At 34.5% G+C, this 21,851-nt stretch overlaps 1 protein-coding gene across 2 annotated transcripts in view; it reads left to right on the forward strand.

The window, feature by feature from the left end:
* Positions 1 to 21,851, forward strand: part of EPHA3 (EPH receptor A3) — a 386,765-nt gene that overhangs the window by 113,313 nt on the left and 251,601 nt on the right. For both annotated transcript variants that reach the window (XM_061134299.1, XM_061134301.1), the window contains exon 3: positions 3,390 to 4,050. In XM_061134299.1, coding sequence (XP_060990282.1) covers positions 3,390 to 4,050 — 661 coding nt within the window. The remainder of the gene's footprint in view (positions 1 to 3,389; positions 4,051 to 21,851) is intronic.

Here is a 21,851-nt window from a genome sequence, read left to right on the forward strand (position 1 = left end):
ATAATAATACTATTGAACATTACAATTTTTTTTGAGCTTCAACTCAGTTCACAGGTTTTAAATTTTCTGATATTAAAGTTATACATTATTTTTGGTTTTGAATGTGACTTTACTTTTATAGGCACCTCAGTGTAAAATCCTCAGAAATGAGACTCTCATATATACTTTTGTTCTTAAAAGCTCTCCATATAATATATTTATAGAGTGGTTGTTTGAAAATGATAAATTGGTGATTATTAAAAATACATTATATTTTCTTGCATATTATTCTAGGGTTTTCTAAAATAACAAAATGGGTTCCTTTGTTGGATGTTAGTCATGACAATAAGGACAAGCCAATTTTGCCTCCAGAAAATGAGTGCCTCTCATATATTCCAGACCCTGAATGATCCAAGTTACTGAAATAAGTGGTGCTGTTTAATTATTTGCTTTTGTTTTGTTCTTAGGTTGGTAGGAGAGCTAAGGAGAATAAAGAGCTTTAATACTGTGCTTCTCACATTGGTAATGGGGCAGGGTGCAGCTTGGATTTGATAATTCAAACACTCTAATGTAAATAATTATTTTTTTGGCTAATGAGGTTCAAAGGCCAGATAAATGCCATATTTCTTTACTTTTGGTTATTGTCAATTTGAAAAAATAGCATTTTATCTCACTTTGCAACTAGAGTTGTGGGTTAGAATTCCTATGTGTATTTAATAAATTTGAGTAGAAAATATGTTAATATATTTTAAATGTCATTGATTTAGTTAAAAATTATTTAAAACTTATTCCTTATGAAAACAAGTAACTCTTTTAATGGAGATTTTAGGAACCCATTTATAATGGGCATCACAAGGATTTCACTTATTTATTTACAAAGTTAAAATATATTCTCTAATATGAACTTTATTATTTCCCTGAATTATTACTAAATATATTATAAGAAAACATAATTTTTATGCATTTTATTCATCTTTTATTCCCAAAATGTGAAGTTGTGTGCTGCATATTATAAAGGATATAAAGAGCTCTAAAATCTAACAAATGTATATGAAACAATGTTAAACTAACCTAATGATGTATCATGAATTAAATCTAAAAATGAAAAATATATTTAATAAGTGTTATACAAAACAGGAAGTGTCTTAAGCACGTTAAGGTTATGGGAGGCATCACGGGGAAATGAGCAAAGACACATGCTCTTTTTTTATACCATAGCAAAAGAAGATCCAACATTTCTTTTGAAAACCTGAAAAAGAGTTCACAGAGACAAGAACAGTATCTGCATAAGTGAAACTTAGAATTCTCTAATCTCAATTCAAACTTTTAGAAAAAAATAAATGTAAGTTGGGAATCGTTTTTGGAAAAGCTCAAATGCCAAACTGAAGAGTTTGAAGTTCTTACATGAGTAATGGGGAGCCATAGAAGATTAGAACTCTAATCTGATGTGGAAAATGATGTATTTTCCTAGCACCAATAAGATAATTGGGCATGGTATAAACAGAGTGTAGACACAGGCATAATAGTTAGAAACAGATACAATAATAGTTTTAGAATCATAAATAACACAAACAATGTGATGCTAACTTGAAAGCTTCTCAAAACCTGTATAAGGATCAAAGAAGCAGTGCTTAACTTTTCTAAAAAGTCTTGGAACCTTTTGATGACTGTGGCTTTGTAGTAGAGTCTGAAGTCAGGCAGGTTGATTCCTCCAGCTCCATTCTTCTTTCTCAAAATTACTTTGGCTATTCGAGGTTTTTTGTATTTCCATACAAATTGTGAAATTCTTTGGTCTAGTTCTGTGAAAAATACCTTTGGTAGCTTGATAGGGATTGCATTGAATCTATAGACTGCTTTGGGTAGAATAGCCATTTTGACAATATTAATTCTTCCAATCCATGAACACGGTATGTTTCTCCATCTGTTTGTGTCCTCTTTGATTTCTTTCATCAGTGTTTTATAGTTTTCTATGTATAGGTCCTTTGTTTCTTTAGGTAGATATACTCCTAAGTATTTTATTCTTTTTGTTGCAATGGTGAATGGTATTGTTTCCTTAATTTCTCTGTCTGTTTTTTCATTGTTAGTATATAGGAATGCAAGGGATTTCTGTGTGTTAATTTTATATCCTGAAACTTTACTATATTCATTGATTAGCTCTAGTAATTTTCTGGTAGAGTCTTTAGGGTTTTCTATGTAGAGGATCATGTCATCTGCAAACAGTGAGAGTTTTACTTCTTCTTTTCCTATCTGGATTCCTTTCACTTCTTTTTCTGCTCTGATTGCTGTGGCCAGAACTTCCAACACTATGTTGAATAGTAGTGGTGAGAGTGGGCACCCTTGTCTTGTTCCTGATTTCAGGGGAAATGCTTTCAATTTTTCACCATTGAGGGTGATGCTTGCTGTGGGTTTGTCATATATAGCTTTTATTATGTTGAGGTATGTTCCTTCTATTCCTGCTTTTTGGAGAGTTTTAATCATAAATGAGTGTTGAATTTTGTCAAAGGCTTTCTCTGCATCTATTGAGATAATCATATGGTTTTTATCTTTCAATTTGTTAATGTGGTGTATTACATTGATTGATTTGCGGATATTAAAGAATCCTTGCATTCCTGGGATAAAGCCCACTTGGTCATGGTGTATGAGTGTATTTACAATGAAAAAAAGTTTTATTACCATCATAACCCTAACTGCTATAACCACAACTTAAGTAGCTGTGCATTTCTTGCATGTGGAAAATTTAACGTTGGTAAAAGATATTAAGAATTGAAATGTTCACTATACTTAAATCTGATGGGAAGGAGACATGTTCATGTTTTAACTTCAGAAACCAAAGTTCTCCATTATGTATTTCTTGAAATGACCAAGTATGTTAATAAATGTCATGCATAAAGATAACTGGTAATGAAATAATTTAGATTCACTTTGTTTGTGATATACTGATTTTACCAAGTCTGGCCCAAATTGGGGAAAGTTTAATAAAGAGAAATGCTAGGCAGTGGTATTTTTCTTTTGCTTTTTAAAGAGCAAACCAAAAAAAAAAAAAAAAATCCCCTAAAATATACAACAAAATAATTTTTATCATGTTATTAGAGATGACTGACTTGACATTTTTATCCTAGGATGTTTGTCTAGGTCCAATCAATTGCTAAGCAACTTCTTCCCGACTATCACACAAATTCCAATAAAATTCAAATGTGTTCATCAAATGTGTCAATGAATTCACAGAACCTTGTAAATGTTACAGAGTTGCTGCACATCTTGATCTTTAGTGAGCAACAGTGAAGTTTCTGTTAATTTGTTTTGTGTTTCCTGTGATGCCATTAACACCTTCATATTGTATTCACAAATATTCATCATGCTTAACTCATTAATTCTGCCTTTCTTTTTTTCTCCTTCTTTCATTCTTCAAGTGGGAAGAGATCAGTGGTGTTGATGAACATTACACACCCATCCGGACTTACCAGGTGTGCAATGTCATGGATCATAGTCAAAATAATTGGCTGAGGACAAACTGGGTCCCCAGGAACTCAGCTCAGAAGATCTATGTGGAGCTAAAGTTCACTCTTCGGGACTGCAATAGCATTCCATTGGTTTTGGGAACTTGCAAGGAGACTTTCAATCTGTACTACATGGAGTCTGATGATGATCATGGAGTCAAATTCCGAGAACATCAGTTTACAAAGATTGACACCATTGCAGCTGATGAAAGTTTCACGCAAATGGATCTCGGGGACCGTATTCTTAAACTCAACACTGAGGTTAGAGAAGTAGGTCCTGTCAACAAAAAGGGATTTTATCTGGCTTTTCAAGATGTTGGTGCTTGTGTGGCCTTAGTGTCTGTGAGAGTGTACTTCAAAAAGTGCCCGTTTACAGTGAAGAATCTGGCTCTGTTTCCAGACACAGTACCCATGGATTCCCAATCGCTGGTGGAAGTTAGAGGTTCTTGTGTTAACAATTCTAAGGAGGAAGATCCTCCCAGGATGTACTGCAGTACAGAAGGTGAATGGCTTGTGCCGATTGGCAAGTGCTCCTGCAATGCTGGCTATGAAGAAAGAGGTTTCATGTGTCAAGGTAAGAGTCTTCTTTATTTTCCCTGGAGTGGTACTTCTTACTTGTGAGTTGATGGTAGAGTGATTGAAATAAATGAAACCAGCCTGAATTCACTTAGCAGCAAAATGTGACTCAAACTAAATACAGCCTATTTATAGACTAAATTTAACCCACTTGATGTGTTGATTCATAATTTTTTTTACAAATATTAGCATATTTGATTATGTGGGGCTAGCCTACGTACTACTAGACCAATTGAAAGGAGAAAAAAAAATGTGTGTCTCTTTTATGTAGAGGGAAGAAATACCATTGGAACTAAGCTAATCTGATTCTAACAGAATTAGATTCTGCACTGACTATGGTTGTGTTCATCAATCTCATAGCAATACATAGTTCATTGCGATAAAATATATGAAGAGTGTCTCTTCAGTGATATCTGTGCATAAAATATGGATTTACTTATAAAACAGTAGTGTTTTAATAAAAAATATTTTATTTAAAAATCCAGGGTTGATGCTTCAGTTTTTGGTATACAGAGGGATAATTTAAATTATTTAAAATTTTGATCTCGGTAAGTAAAATCAAATAAAAGATCATCTTTTCCACAGAAGATTATATCAGATGATAAATTCCACTTAATCCCAAAGTTTGTTATTTAGTATTAGGCAAGGTTTAGTGTTTAAGAACACACAAAAATTATCATTAAAATTTTAAATGTTTCAACACATGGGAGAACTTAAATATACAGCCTTTGGAATCTAGTCTGTTTTAATACCTTTTCTTGCTATTAACTTAATCAAAAGAATTGAGTTTGGTATTCTACTTGTGGCCATTTAGTAAGTCTCAAGTCCATGTGAAAGAGATGAATCTACTTTATATATAAACTGACCTTTCTCAGAATCTGAACAGGACATAGCATTTTGCTTTTAACTGTAGATAGTTTATAGAATTTTTTTTTAAATGACAGCAAATGATACACCCAGTCTGATACTTCTCCATGTTATTTAGATCCTTGGCAAGAGCCATCAGAATACTGTTACTAAATATGGTTTTGAAAATTCTAAACTGGAAATAGCTTACTAGCTACTATTTGCTTGGAGAGAAGTCTCAATAGCCTTTATATTCCACTTGGAATTACATTTTATCACTGTGGTATTGTTTGTGTTATCTTTGTGGGATTTATTTTAAATAAAATAATAAAAGTTTAGACCAGGACGCCTTGGAGGAGGAAATGGCAACCCTCTACAGTATTCTTGCTGAGAAAATCCCATGGACAGAGGAGCCTCATGGGCTATGTTCCAAGGGGTCACAAAGAGTTGGACGCAACTGAGAGACTGAGTAAAGATCAGAAAAAATTTAAAAACTGACTATTTCCTCCAGTTTGTTTTCTACTGACAGTCTCTGATATTCACACCAAGAAAGGAGTAGGTGTGCCTCTATCTCTATCATTATCAGTATGTGCTGAACTATCTCACACAATTTTTTCTATTAAGCAAGAACCTAATAATTGTTTAGATTTTAAATCATGTTTATATGATGCTTTGTGTCTTATTTAAAGATATAATAGAAAAATGTGTCAGCCAGATAAATAGGATCACATAAAATGTTAATATAAATAAATAAAACATGCACATACTTAACCTAAATCACATGCTGTCTTGAAACAAACTTTAGTAAGAAGAATTTTAAAAAAGAAAGTGACATAAAATTGTATTCAAAAAGTTCACAGTAGATTCAGAATTGCTTCTGTATTTTAAACATATTTTAATTTACCAAACCACTTCTTTAAAGTAACTATTATGTTACTCATTGATCCTCTATGACAAAATTACTCTTAGAGATAATATTTGTATCAAAGTTTTATTTCCTTGATTCTTGTAATTTATTATACTGAAGACATTCATAGCGCCTCCTCGACATAGTGATGCTGTATCAGACTTTTTCAACATTTGAAAATACTAGTTGCAGCATTAGATGCATATGCATAATAGCAAATTATTCAAAAAAATATACTGAATAAGAACTAATTCTGGCAGAATTAGAGATAGAAGATAAAATGGGATATGATTGGAATTTACAAGTGTAATGACTTTTCAGTAACGTAACTTAAAGGTGCAGCTTGTTCTTAGGGTTATATCTTCCTGTTTGCTTATGTTACCAGGTGAAGTTTAGTTCAGTTCAGTTCAGTTAAGTCATTCAGTTGTGTCTGACTCTTTGTGCCTTCATGGAATGCAGCACGCCAGGTCTCCCTGTCCTTCACCTACTCCTTGAATGTACTCAAACTCATGTCCATTGAGTCGGTGATGCCATCCAACTATCCCATCCTCTGTCGTCCCCTTCCCCTCCTGCCTTCAGTCTTTCCCAACTTCAGGGTATTTTCAAATGAGTCAGTTCTTCACATCAGATAGCCAAAGAATTGGAGTTTCAGCTTCAGCATCAGTCCTTCCAATGAATATTCAGGACTGATTTCCTTTAGGATGGACTGGTTGGATCTCCTTGCAGTCCAAGGGACGCGCAACCATCTTCTCCAACACCACAGTGAAAAAGCATCAGTTCTTCAGCGCTCAGCTTTCTTTATAGTCCAACTCTCACATCCATACATGACTAGCCTTGACTAGACGGACCTTTGTTGGCAAAGCAATGTCTCTGCTTTTTAATATGCTCTCTAGGTTGGTCATAACTTTTCTTCCAAGGAGTAAGCGTCTTTTAATTTCATGGCTGCAATCACCATCTGCAGTGATTTTGGAGTCCCCATAAAATAAAGTCTGTCACTGTTTCCACTGTTTCCCCATCTATTTGCTATGCAGTGATTGGACCAGATGCCATGATCTTAGTTTTCTGAATATTGAGTTTCAAGCCAACTTTTTCACTCTACTCTTTCACTGTCATCAAGAGGCTGTTTAGTTTTTCTTTGCTTTCTGCCATAAGGGTGGTGTTATCTGCATATCTGAGGTTACTGATATTTCTCCCAGCAATCTTGATTCCAGCTTGTACTATATTCAGCCCAGCGTTTCTCATGATGTACTCTGCATATCAATTAAATAAGCAGAGTGACAATGTACAGCCTTGATGTACCCCTTTCCCTATTTGGCTTCCTCTTATTTCATAGTAAAAGTAATTTTGTATATTCCGATTATTAGAGGATGTGTCAAGGTATTCTACTTGATGCTGATTTACATGTAGTGTTGAGTCTAAATCAACTGTATATTAGCAATTTTTTTAATATGTCCGTTTAAATGCATAGTCTACTATGTCTTAAAAATCTAATACACAACCAATTAATTTACAGCCTGTAATATAATAGGCCAGCGTGGCTTGAGGCTTGTAATTTTGCTTTTGTTGTCAGTGGTGGTGCTGGTGTTTGTTATGGTTTCCTTTTTTAAGTTAAAAAATCTGATTGGTTTTTAAGCTTGTGAAGTAGCTATGACTCACAAATCATTGTTTTATCAGCAGTGCTTCAATTCAGGAGCCCAAAGAAATGGTATTACTTAGAATAGATATAGATGAAAAGATAACTAAACACATTTCATGTAATTTCATTAGCTTATTTTTGTTTTGTTTCATTTTACAGAAGGATGGAACAATACCTTAACATACATATGTGGCTAGACTTTAAACACCTCAGGGTAATTTTATAACACAATGATCAGCAAACAGAGGTTTACAGTTTTCTAAAACAGAGGAAAATAAGACTCAGTCACTTTATTTCAACAAATGTTTAGAGAGAATCTACCTAATTATAAGAAGCATAGTAAGAATGCAACAAATTTTTTAAAATATGCATTAAGCCCTTATTGGATGCCAGAAACTGTGCTCATTTGCTAAGTTATGTCCATGAGTTATCTTATTTATCTCTCAAAATAGCCTATGAGTACAACCTATTATTAGTTCCACTTTTTAAATGAGGAAGTTTTAAAAAAAAAAAGTTTTGAAAGATTAAATATCTTGCCTTAGGTCCTTTAAGAGTGTTGAACTTGAGATCTGAAGCCAGGCAGTCTGATTCCGACTGTTGCAGTTGAAACCGCAACCCACAATACTTCCCCATTTTTTAGTCCAATGGTGGCAGAGACCAAGAAACCCCACAAGGACCCTTATTCTACTGAAGTTAGAGCATTGTATAGTAAAGGATGAGTAGGACCATACGAAACTGGCACAAAGTAACCAAGAATCTGTGAATATAAGGTCCATCTATTTCAGCTTATTTATCACAGCTTTCTGTTTCTAGATTTTTAAGGAAGAATTACTAGACAAAATGCCATGGGAAGACTAAGATTAGCTTAAGTGATATCTATCAAAATCTGGATAAATGAGTTGTCAAGCAACTTAGATATGCCAAAAAGTATAGCAAATTTAGTTCAATATCTCTGAACATCTCTAAGTTCTAAATAATAATTTACCAGACAGTGGGGAAACAGAGATAAATAAGTTAGTGTACCTCCCTTCTAGGAGCTTACGATCTAATATGAAAGACAGATAAATAAATGAATAATTTTAATACAACACAGACCAATAAATCTTCTACTAGGTACAAACTTTCTTGGCAAGGAAGCAGAAGGAGAGATTAATTTAGAGTATTTCAAAATTAATAATGGAAATTGTTCATTAATAGTGAGAAGCCTCTGCATTGAGAGTTTTGGACCCATCATTATTGTGCTTAGAAACTTTTGGGTAGGGAGAAAGGGATAACTATCTTACCCAGCTTATGCATTCCAGAAGGAATGATTTATAATTTGTTTATCAAGATATTATCTCAATAATCCCAAATGTCTAGAAGTCCCATTAAGTTTTGTGTTCTGAGCTTATTCTTATAAATTCTTACCAATCTAAATTTCATTAGTAGGTCATTTTCTGATGTTAGTAATGATATACTCAAAATTATCTATTCCCCTCTAGCTGGATATTTGGGATAAAATTCTAAATGATGAAATGAGACAACCTCTGATAGGAAAAATATTTTGTACACAAAAAGCTCATTGATTTCAGAAATATAAATAAAACCAAAGGTATCTTTATGCAAGACCACAATTTCAGCCATATCATTATACTTGTCTTGTATTTGATACAAACTTTTACATCAATTCATGTTTTCTGGAATGAGGAAAAGTAGTAAAGATATACTTTGACTGTGGATTCAATTATTAAATGTATATCAAGACTCTACTATATGCCAAATCCTCCCACAGATGCTAGAAAGAGAAAGATGGATATTATCTTGCCAAACTAGTTTGCTTTATAGTGCAAAAATGTGTGTATATGTTTTAAAATATTTTGATTTCTGCCTCTAAAATAACATATTTTTAAGTGAATTATTAAACAGAGCTAAGTCAATAGTTTACACTTAAAAATAAGTTGTGTGTTGAGGGAAGTGTATTTGTATGGGAGCAGATGAGTGAGAGGAAACCAGAATTTTCTGTGATAAGATGCTTTGTGTTGCTGGATTTTTTTGCTAGGGAAGATTGAACACAGGAAACGTAAGAGTGGAAAATGACGAACCTTTCTATTTCACATACTGGTTAGAGGGAGGAAATCAGGGAAGATTGTAAGAAATGTTAATAGCTAAAGAATTAATCAGAAACTGTATACCAAATAAACCGAAAATACAAAAAAGAGCACTTTCAGGAAGGTAGAGAGTACTTATAATGATGAATTTGGTAAAACAGAAATGCACATATAAATAACTACAAAAACTTAAACTGATGGTAACGTAATTATTTAGTAAGGGAAGTAAGAAATCATGCATCCAATTTGGTTTTCTAGAAGTTTCTCTAATATATAATTTTAAAATATGGTCTTTCTTTAAATGTTATCTCTCATAGTATCTCTTTTATTTTACCATGTGTTTGTGTGATTTACACCTTATTTGAGCCATGTTCCTCAGATTTTGACAAATTTGCTTCATGTTGAGACTATGGTCAAATTACAGGTTGAGATGTTACTATAGGATGTTAGTAAACCTCTTTTTAATAAGATAACATTGAAAATTTTCAATTATAAACCTAAATCATGTGCTGTTTGCCTTCAGTTATTAACAATCAAGGTTTACTTGGTTCATTTCATTTTGGAAATTCTTCATAGTTCTTACATCCCAGGATAACACTTTTGTGTTTTGAAGTTTGGAGGTGTGAGGAAATTTCACATTAATACCAAGGGAGCCTTGTGATCTTTACATATGTATTTTTACTCCTGGCAAATGAATTGTTTTATCTATTTTGATTTAGTTAGAGAGAAGAAATGAGAATGCTAATGTCTTTTTATTTAGTCAGTTAATTACATTTGAGCCAGAGACCCAGCAGTTACTATAAATATTCCTCCTACAAACTTTGTTTAGACTTAATGTACCAAATACCTTATTAACGTCACTGAAGAATCTGTTGCTCTGTGTTTTATCTGTGTGCATTCATTGTGGAATGCTAACTTCATTCCTTGTTCTTGTACATTAGCAGCCGGGTAGAAAAGTGTGTTTGATGTGAGGTATGAAGATATCTAGAATTCTCGATGATTTTCCATAATTATGTTTATTTAACCTACGAGCTCTTGCTCTTTACTCATTTCTCTTACTGTTCAGAAAGTCTCTTAAAGAAGCAGTGATGCTTTCAGTAACAGAATGCTCACTTTGACAGAGGCTCTAGAGAAAATCAAAAACCTCAGAGGTTTCCCAGCACCTCCTTAGTCTGTGTGCATTTTCCAGAAATACAAGATGTTTATATGTTTTAATGAATTCAGAAGTATTTCTTTACAGTTGTTTTCAGACTGGAAGTGTCTTGAGGGGAGGGACTACATCATATCTGTTTAAAGGACATTGTGCCTTCAAACCTAGATTATAATTGAAGATGTTTTCAATTAGATAGGTACTAGATGAATAATTCGGAGAAGGCAATGGCTCGCCACTCCAGTGCTCTTGCCTGGAAAATCCCATGGATGGAAGAGCCTGGTAGGCTGTGGTCCAAGGGGTCACTAAGAGTCGGACACGACTGAGCGACTTCACTTTCACTTTTCACTTTCACACATTGGAGAAGGAAATGGCAACCCACTCCAGTGTTCTTGCCTGGAGAATCCCAGGGATGGGGGAGCCTGGTGGGCTGCCGTCTATGGGATCACACAGAGTCAGACACGACTGAAGTGACTTAGCAGCAGCAGCAACAGCAGATGAATAATTATTGGGAGATTTCTATGACAACTGTGCATTCTTAGAATGTAAGTTCTGGAAATGACATACCTCTCATTATATATCTTTGAATCCACTAGGTTTTCCAGAATGTCTTGCACATAAAGATGTGTATCTTATCTAATTTTAAATGAGTGCATTTGATTACTAGGTCACATACAGTTGCAACACACTAAGACTAGAATCATCTGAACTATGATTATAGTAATAAATAGATTAAGTAAAATAATAGTGATATTTTATACAGTACCTGAAAGAATACGTTTTCTCTTTTGTGAATTGCTGATAAATATATTTTCTAGCTTGAAAAAATCAATCTCCACTAGTTTCATACCTATTATAAAGCAAGAATCAAACTATTTATGCAGTTGCCAAACCAACTTTATCCCTTAATTTTACACACTTAGTGCTTAAACCATTTATTCATCCTTTAATGATTGCACTGAGATTGTCAGGCTTCTTACCTTGATATGTGAAACTTTTATTCATTTTCCCTGGATTTAAAAAGGCAGCTCTCCATTCCCACTTTCCCATTTCACTGCACAGAAAAACATTTTCAAACCAGTGAGTATATTTGAATAAAAATTTTGCCAGTAAGTAAAAATATAAATAACTTTCAAATAAAATAGATATCTTATGACGGCTTTATAATAGCTATAAAACTTTTAATTTACTCAAGTTTTTATATCATCCCACCAATTTATATAATAAATTATAACAGTACTAACATGATTCAGAAAACATCCTCAAGTTTGTCCTTAACCTTCTGTTTGCATTTAATTTTTCTGTTTAGCAAAAGGCTCTTGTCACTGACAATTGCTTGGCTCAAGAGTCCCAGAAATGCTCTATGGATAAACAATTTGAACCTCAGTCTCTTTATCCGAAGAAAAAGAGGGGAGTACTATCTACCTTTTAGATTTGCCATTGAATGTATGATTAACCCATCAAGAGTATCTAGCAAGAGATAAAAATTATCATCATTATTGTCAGTCATTGGTGTCATAAGATTGTATAATCTTCCTTGTCCTCTTGTTTTATTCTGTTACAACACTTAGAAATGACAGACTCACCCATTCAATAGTCTCTATCTAATCTTAAACATTAGAACTTAGAGATACCTTGAGGGAGAGAAACTGTCTAATGAATTTATATTTGTTGTTCAGTCACTCAGTCATGTCCAAATCTTTGCGACCCCATGGACTGCATAATGCCAGAGTTCTCTATCCTTCACCATCTCCCAGAGCTTGCTCAAACTCATGTCCATTGAATAGATGATGTCATCCAACCACCTCATCCTCTGTTGTCCTCTTCTATTCCTGCCTTCTATCTTTCCCAGAATCAGGGTCTTTTCCAATGAGTTGGCTCTTTGCATCAGGTGGCCAAAGTATTGGAGCTTCAGCTTCAGCGTCACTCCTTCCAATGAATATTCAGGATTGATTTCTTTTAGGATTGACTGGCTTGATCGCCTTGCAGTCCAAGGGACTCTCAAGAGTCTTTAACATCACAGTTCGAAAGCATCAATTCTTCGGCGCTTAGTATTCATTATTCTCTAATTGGTTGCCCAGCTTCTTTTAATTAGAAGTTTTTTGAGGTGACTTCATTTTTAGTTCCATGAAACTTCTAGACTGTTCAATCATAGGTGATAGTCCCTGTATTCTTTTATAATATCATTAGCTTTCATTTTTCTTCTTCTAAACATTCGTGACCTTTGATTTTTCCCATCCAGTATTTGACTCAGTCTCCAATTTTCTTTAGCACAGGTTTTTTCCACTGATTTTTCAAAAGTGTCTTTGAATTTACACGTGGATATTTTTATATTGTATAACCAGAGGGACTTACAGATTTTGACTGATTTAAGAAAATACAGTTTAGGAAACAAGCAATTACAATAGTAAAATAAAATTGTTAAATTTCAAAAATATTAAACCTAAAATTTTTGCAAACTGTTTTATACCCTAACATTTATTGTATACAAGACTGTCTTAGATAGTTGGTGAGGATATAATAATAAATAATGTTCTTGCCTTGAAGAAAAATAAGTAATCAAGTGAGTCAAAATATTTGTCAAACCAGTTTACTTTATATAGAAAATAACTATATCTATTTGATTTATTTTAGGTATTTATGTTCACTTGAGAATCACAAAGAGAAAAGAAAGCAGTAGAGGAAACAGCATAAATTTTATGAAGTAAATGCCAAATATGTTTACATGAATTATCATGTGATATTACTAGAAACTTTCAATCCAAGCATGTCAGCACAGTATCTGAACAGTAATTAAGTAAAAAATCTTTTCAAATCTGAAAACGAGAGGAAAAATAAGGGAGTGTATTTGATTTGTGACTTAAGTATTATAGTTCATTTTTAGTCTATATAAAAACAAACAGTATAAAGTTAAACCATGAATTTGCATGTTTAAGATACTAGAAAGGAATGTGAAATCTTTGTTCTGTATACACTACAAATCAGATTATTTTGAGTAGTCAGAGACAATTTAATTGCAAACATATTAGGAGAGATATGACCATCATTAAATTTCGAGAGTAGAACAAAATCATATCTAATCATTTAAATACCTCATAATAAATAAGAACAAGTCAAGTGATCAGCAACAAACCAACATAAAAGACCTTAAAAGATCCAGACAGTTTTATAGATGTTAAAACTCTCACACAAGATTATAAATAAATAAGAATTACAGTGTTTTAGTAAAATATAGATTCTTTTACCTTATATGGATTATCTTCAGTTATAGCAATTGCATTGTTCAAAGAGGGATAAATAGTAAGAATTGCTTCTTTTAATAAATATTTTGGTATTCTTTATCCTAACCCAGAAGATCATTTTATATGTCAGTATTAAGGTATTTTTCTGAGGTCCTAACCTAGTTTGCAGTTGTCTTACATGAAATAGCTCTAGGGTATTTGCTTTTAGAATATAAATTTGTTTTCTATCTTTCTTTTATTTTTAGCTATGGTAAAACTTTCAGATGCTTTGTCTGGTCCAGTGTTTGAAGTGGGAAATAATAATTTAGGTCACACCTATATGCCAAATGTATAATCTTTAGGAGACACAAATAATTTGTTCATTGTGTAGCATGTTTGAGAGTATGTCTGTGACAAATACAGATGAAGCTTCTCAGGACAGTATTCACTATGCAAAACTAAGACATGGAAAAAAATAATTTCAGTTGCAGGAAGTAAAATAGCTCTGATTTTCCTTTAAATGGGTTATTTCTGTCACTGCATTTTCAGTCTCATTTCAAAAGAAGATCAGAATATTGCTCTGATACCACACACAAAATATCTATTAAATGTAAACTTGTCTGAAAAGTGATTCAAATTTTCCAAGAAAAAGTCATGTCTGTGAAAGGTGAAATATTGGTTATTTTGAATATATAAAATTTATAGTTATTTTGACTTCTTAATGAATATCACCTTGTCAAATAGATTTTGAATCTGTCACAGTAATTTACCATCAAGTCTAGTTGGACCCTGTAGGAAGTCTTAAATTTCATTTCTTTAACTGAGATTACTTTGGGGTTTATATAGACAGCCTTCCTTCGTTCTGGTTTGCTGCATTCCAGTATGTAAAAAAGTTTTTAAAGCTTAGATATTATATAATCTATGGCTTTTTAAAAGAATAATCATCTTCAGTTTTTCAAACTTATACTTTTTCTTTCTAGCTGTTCAGATATTATCAGATCTTCCATATTTTAAAATTTGAGGAATGCAGTGTAACATTTTTACAGAATACATGGAAAGATTTTTAAAAGAGATTATTGATATTTCATTAACTTCTCCAATTTCTTTTATTGCTTTTAGTCAGTCTCTCCCCAAAGAAAGAAAATCAAACCCTATGCAAAATAAACTGAAAACTAGATCCTTTTCTCCACCTTGAGATGCATAGATTTTGCGAAATGCATTGGTAATCATTTCACAAAGATTGTTTTGCTAGTACAGATTCATTGAACACTTTCCATCTTCTTTTCTGTGATTTATCCCCCCATTTCTCTCTGTGTTTGAATAGTTTTGACAATCCCTTATTAGTTCCAGAGTAGAACTTACAAGAGCTAATAAGGGTTTACATTACAGCTCTGACAGCTGGCACTGAACTTTGATAGAGAGCAATTGTACAGAGAATTATGAGTTTTGATAATATTTGATAAAAGTGCTCCCAAAGTCAGAGTCATTTGGAAAGAATCATGACTAGAAAGACTGAATGTATACTCTGCTATTGTAACTTCTCATCTTCTAGGATGCGGGCAAAACATCCTGTTGGCAAATAACTCTCAAATCACTTATGGCCCCCTCTCTGAGAGAATAGAATCTATGATAGTAATAGAACTATCCTAGAATAAAACTTTGATCATATTCTCATCTACTGCTGTCCCCGCAGTCCTCAGAAATGTGTAGCTATCGATAGTCTTTCACAAACTCAGTCACAATGTGGACATTTAATCACAGATTTGTTGTGTGAGAGGACACCCAAGAGTCTCCAGGGAGCATTGAGATTATGAAACTCAAAATCATCATATGATCAGTTACAGATTTTTTTGTGTTATTTTTAAAAAATAATAAGAATGGCTTCTAATAGCTAAAGATCTTGAATGTGAAATATTCCTGAACTCTCTGTTCAGTGGTCAGTTACAAAGCCACAAGAGGTTAAAAGTGGATACTCTAATTGAGAACAGCTGCTACTTTTTGACATGAAGACTTTCAACAAGAAAAGAGAAAGCATATGCTATGGAATGGGAGAATACTGATCTTGAATTAATGCATAAAGAACATGTAAAGGTTTGTGAAGCTCAGAAACAAACCTGTGCATATGAATGGTTGGGAATAAATAATTTTGCTTATTTGGTAGTCATTAGGGAAGAAAATCTGTGTTTCAGAAATTAGGATCCATTTGCTGTCCATATCATACTACTGTATTGAAGATACATGAAATATTTCAATCTAATTTAGCACATGTAAAGCTTCTCTGGCATACATTTATCAATGTGCTAAATGGGAAAGAAAGAGAATACAGTTCTTCCTTCCAAGTATCTTGGATTCTAAAGGGTATATGAACTGAATTTATGTTAAAAGGATGAAAGACAATATTTTTAAGGAAATAAAAGTGGGATAAGCATGAAAGACAAATAGTGTTTAAGGACCCATAAAAATGTGCTGCAAAAATGTAATAAATGGAGAGATTTCAACCTTTATGGAGTTAGATATTGTTCCATCATTTATTCATTTTTGTCAACAAAAATTTAATGAGTACCTACTGTACGGAGTATTCACTGGAAATGTGGCTCTGAACCAACCAGAAAAATGTCCCTGCCTTCAAGGAACTTAGATTTTAGTGGAAACATGAAGAAATAAAATGCTGATACAGACTTTTTCAGCTTAACACTCATATAATTTTAAAGCCTAGTCTAATATTCTCAACTCAGGCCATTTTGCATCCAAGGGACATTTGTCAATGTCTGAAGACATTCTTGGTCATCACAACTGGGGGAGGAGATTGCTGTTGGCATCTGGTACTTAGAGGCCAGAGGTGTTGCTAGATATGCCGTAATGCACAGAGCATCCTCTACAACAAAGAATTATCTAGGCAAATCTCTTCAAGATTGAGAAAACCTGATCTAGAATAACCTCTCCTTTTACAGAGCTATGCATTCAGGTTAAAATCTCAAATCATACATTGGCAGAGCCTAAATTGGAACCCAAGCTGAAGCATCTCACTCACAGTTTTGCCTCAGGACACATCCTTTCTGGGATTTACTTAGAAATTTATGTAGCTTTTGAAGGCATATGAAGTCTTACTTAGCTAATTCGCAAGTGACACTTATGCAAAGAAAAATAAAATGAAATTTCTTTATCTGGGAGAAAGAATAAACATTTCAAGAAGAGTCACATGAAGGTGAATATTTAAAAACAGGAAATGAACATGACTTGCACAGAGCTAGAAAAAGTGACTAGGATGTGGTAGTGCAAGTAAGAATGTGAACAAAATAATAAAAGAGATATCAAGGAGAAAGCCTTTGGAATTAGGGAATTTTCTCAGGCAAAGAGTTCAGACAGCTGCTACGGAGGCAGTTCTCTTTTAGGATACTCTGACATGCTGACACAAAGTCAAATCTGACATTCGGTTCCCTTTATCCTATCATGTGATACCAATGCAAAGATGACAGGTAAATGTGGTTATATTATAGGATGTTTTAATAATAGCCTTGATAGAAAAAAGTTCCTATAGATCGACTTCAGTGACTGTGCCTTTTTTGAAAATTAGAGGAACCACCCCCCTAACATCAGCTTTATTTTTTTTTCCCTAAATAGCCACTTCTGTCCTCTGGCATGTAACTGAGCTCAACACTTCATTGAATTCCCCCAAAGGCCCATGGCCCTGGAGAAGGGAATGGCAACCCACTCCAGTATTCTTGCCTGGAGAATTCCATGCACCGAGAAGCCTGGCAGGCTACAGTCTGTGGGGTCGCAAAGAGTCAGACACGACCGAGCGGCTAACACACACACACACACGCCCATGGAGAAGCACTATCGTGTCCCCATTTCCCATGAGAGCAAACTAGAGGCTTAGAGAAATTGCCCAGCTGTCCAAGGTCACGTACAGTTAGTAAGTGTGAAACTGGACCTTGAGTGTGGAGCAATGTACGTGACCAGTGTTCCTTCTGCCTCTCTTGCGTAGAGAACCTGGGGAAATAAGGAACCTGAAGCCCACCAACCTGTATTTTCAGAAATAGCCTGTGAAGCTCAGGGCTGCAGATATTGCAAGAATGCTTTTAAGAATGCTCTTCAATACTTTTCACTATGTCTTCTCTCTGAGACCCCTTACATTTACTTCTAGCCCTAGTACCAGACCCTGGAGGGGGAACTGGCCACCCAGTCCAGTATTCTTGCCTGGGAAGTCCTATGGAGGGAGGAGCTATAGTTCATGGGGTCACAAAGAGTCAGAACGACTGAACATGCATGTCAGTACCAGAAGAGCTTGTGCAGTTCCTTGGGCTTGTTTTCATGTTTGTAAATTGATTCATGTCATGGCCATGATATCTTGCTTGCATTCTCTATACAGGAACCCAGAATTATGTGACTTCTTACATCCTTCAAAGAGCTATACTTTTTCAATGTGTCTTTTGTATACCAAACTCACAATTTTATTTTTTCTCCCTATATTCCTTTCGTGTGCTCTTCTTCACTTTTTAACAAGTATTTTATAGTAATTGATTCCATCTTGAATTGTGCGTATCCCGTCTTAAGCATTAGTCATAAATACCTTTGAATTGGCATTTATTGATTGCTTAGTGTGTGCTCAGTGGTTAACATACCATTTGATTTTCAGCGTAAGCCTTACAAGGTAAATATTGTTAGCCACACTTTACCTAGACAGGGCTAAGAGAACTTACTGATTTGCCCTGTGTCACAATGCCAGGATATAAATTCAGGTCTGTCTAATTAAGAAACCCAATCCTTTTTCTAATCTAGTAAGCTAATACTTTTCTTTGGAGGATATTTTACACAACATCATAATGTGAAAATTTGCAAGTTCTTGCTGCTCAGTTAGTGACTGGAGAATTTGGTTATTGGAACTGAGAAAAAACGATTGACAATAGTTATTTAAAGAGGGCAAGAACTTAATGTATTCATTAATATAATACTTTCCTATTTTTTTTTCAGCATAGAATTGGGTAAGATTATAAAACAAAAATGTTTTAACAGGGTATCTGGGGCCTTTATTTTTCAGGCATGTGAAACTGAGTCATGCCTCCAATGACCTCTGCTTTAGTTCCGTTGCCCCTGCTGTTGCTGAGGGCATGATTGATGGGAGATGATGGCGAGTGTAGAACCAGGGCTCACAAAACACTCGCTATGTGCCCTGTGTTTATGCTCGCACAATATGCTTCATTATTAGCTTGACAGATCTCCAAGTGGCAGATTGGGAGTGAATTTTAGATCTGGCTGATGTATCTGCTAACATACTGGGTTTTTTCAAAGATCATAAACATTGGTATATGTAAAAATATACATGCATATGTAACTATATATGCATGTATACATATGAATGAGTTTATATGTATATGGATGTATACAACATGTACATGTCTATTATAGACATATATGTATGCAGGTTACATGCTCATATATATATATATATATATATATATATAAGCACTAATACTAATATATAAAACTAATTTTTCTTTGAAAAGTTATTGGTGTTATGCATTATAAAATCTTATTTTGCTATTAGAAATTTCTTAACCTTTTCAGTTTTCCAGAATATGAAGGCTTCTACAAATCAACTATTTCATTAACATACTGAAACTCTTTTTAAATGTTGACGTTCAAGAACAGAAGTAATTCCCTAAGGCTTTTACTGCTTGTAGCTGCTGCATTTTAGTGACAAGATATACATCGCTTTATACCCAAATCTATGTCATGATGATAGGTGGGATACTGGTGTTCTGTTAGAGTTTCAGTGCAGAGCTACCGGAAAAAGAAAACTGAAAGTGAAAGCAGACTCTCTTTCATAAGGTTGATGGTTGCTCTTATTAGTGTTGAAAAGAAGATGAGAAAATGCATTGGCTTGCTTTTTATTAAGCACAGTAGGTAAAGCAGATGAGTGTCTGAAAGCTCATTGAGCTGCCATAAAGAAATTTAAACATTGTTCACATTGGCCAGTAGCCAAGCTCATGCTGTAAACGCCAGACAAGGGTCAGCATTGCAAAGGAATTGTCAGCTCCATTTGGAGAAGATGGTTTCTGTATATTCTTAGCCCAGTAATAAACCTGAGATTTACCTGACAGGTTTAGTAAGATTGCATTTGTTTTACCTGACTTAATATACATCTAAATTCATCACAAAAAAAATCGAGGAAGATTCCTTAGCCATTTAATTTTTTTATTTAGACCTTGTTTGATCACTTTATTATAATATCTGAAATCTATGAATAAGCTTGGTTTCTGCATGTCTTGACCTAGAATAGTTTTTAAAAGTCAGAGTTAGAAGAGAATTGTAAAATAGTACTATAATATTGATAGTAGATATGGTACTAAATTTTTAAGTGAATAGACAACAAACATTCACTGTTACAGATTGTAATATTTCTATGATTATCGGTGTGCTTTCTCACTCCTCCAGAAATCCTTTCAGAGATTAGTTCAAAAATCTGTATACAATGGATGCATCTTTTGTGTGAATATTGATGCCTTTTTTACTTACTAAGATTTGTGCTTTTTTATTAATATATGCACTATATCAATATAAAGCAATAAGAGAATGTGGGTAACTTCCTTGAATGAAGGCACACTTGGTGAACAAAGGAATTCATATACCTACACTTTTCTTATACCCTTATTTTTTGTTATTTTAGAGATAGCATCTCTCCTTCCTACACAAATCATTTTCCATACAAGCTCTTCAAAACTGTTGTTGTTGTTCAGTCACTTAATCATGTCTCACTCTTTGCGACCCTATAGATTACAGAATGCCAGCTTTCCCTGGCCTTCACCATCTCCCAGAGCTTCCTCAAACACATGTCCTTTAGTCAGTGATGCCATCCAACCAGCTCATCCTCTGTCACCCCCTTCTCCTCCTGCCTTCAATCTTTCCCCAAATCAGGGTCTTTTCAAATGAGTCAGCTCTTCATATCAGGTGGCCAAAGTATTGGAGCTTCAGTATCAGCATCAGTCCTTCCAATGAATATTCAGGACTGATTTACTTTAGGATTGACTGATGTGATCTCCTTGTAGTCCAAGGGGCTGTCAAGAGTCTTCTTCAACACCACAGTACAAAAACATCAATTCTTTGGCACTCAGCCTTCTTTATGGCCCAACTCTTACATTAGAACATGACTACTGGAAAAACCATTAGCTTTGACCATACTGGCTTTTGTTGGAAAAGTAATGTCTCTGCTTCCTAATGTGCTGTCTAGGTTTGTCATAGTTTTTCTTCCAAAGAGCAAGTGTCTCTTAATTTCATGGCTACAGTCACCATCTGCAGAGATTTAGGAGCCTAAGAAAATAAAGTTTGTCACTGTTTCCACTGCTTCCCCATGTATTTGCCATGAACTGATGGAACTGGAGGAGAACTGACTCATTGGAAAAGACCCTGATGCTGGGAAACATTAAAGGCAGTAGGAGAAGAGGGCAACAGAAGGTGAGACGGTTGGATGGCATCACTGACTCAATGGACTTGAGTTTGAGCAAGCCCCAGGAGTTGGTGATGGACAGGGAAGACTGGCATGCTCAATGCATAGGGTCGCAAAGAGTCGGACATGACAGTGACTGAACTGACTGATGGGACTGTGTGCCATGATCTTTGTTTTCTGAAGGTTGAATTTTAAGCCAGCTTTTGCACTCTCCTCTTTCACTTTCATAAAGAGGCTCTTTAGTTCCTCTTCACTTTCTGCCATAAGGGTGGTGTCATCTGCTTATGCAAGGTTATTGATAGTTCTCCATCAATCTTGATTCCAGCTTGTGCTTCATCCAGCCCAGCATTTCGCATGACCTACTCTGCATATAAGTTAAATAAGCAGGAAGACAATATGCAGCTTGGACATACCCCTTTCCCAATTTGGAACCAGTCCTTTTTTCCATGTCTGGTTCTTGACCTGTACAGGGGTTTGTCAGGAGGCAGGTAAGGTGGTCTGGTAT

The sequence above is a fragment of the Dama dama genome, chromosome 31 (genome assembly GCF_033118175.1).
Source record: "Dama dama isolate Ldn47 chromosome 31, ASM3311817v1, whole genome shotgun sequence".
NCBI classification, from domain to species: domain Eukaryota; kingdom Metazoa; phylum Chordata; class Mammalia; order Artiodactyla; family Cervidae; genus Dama; species Dama dama.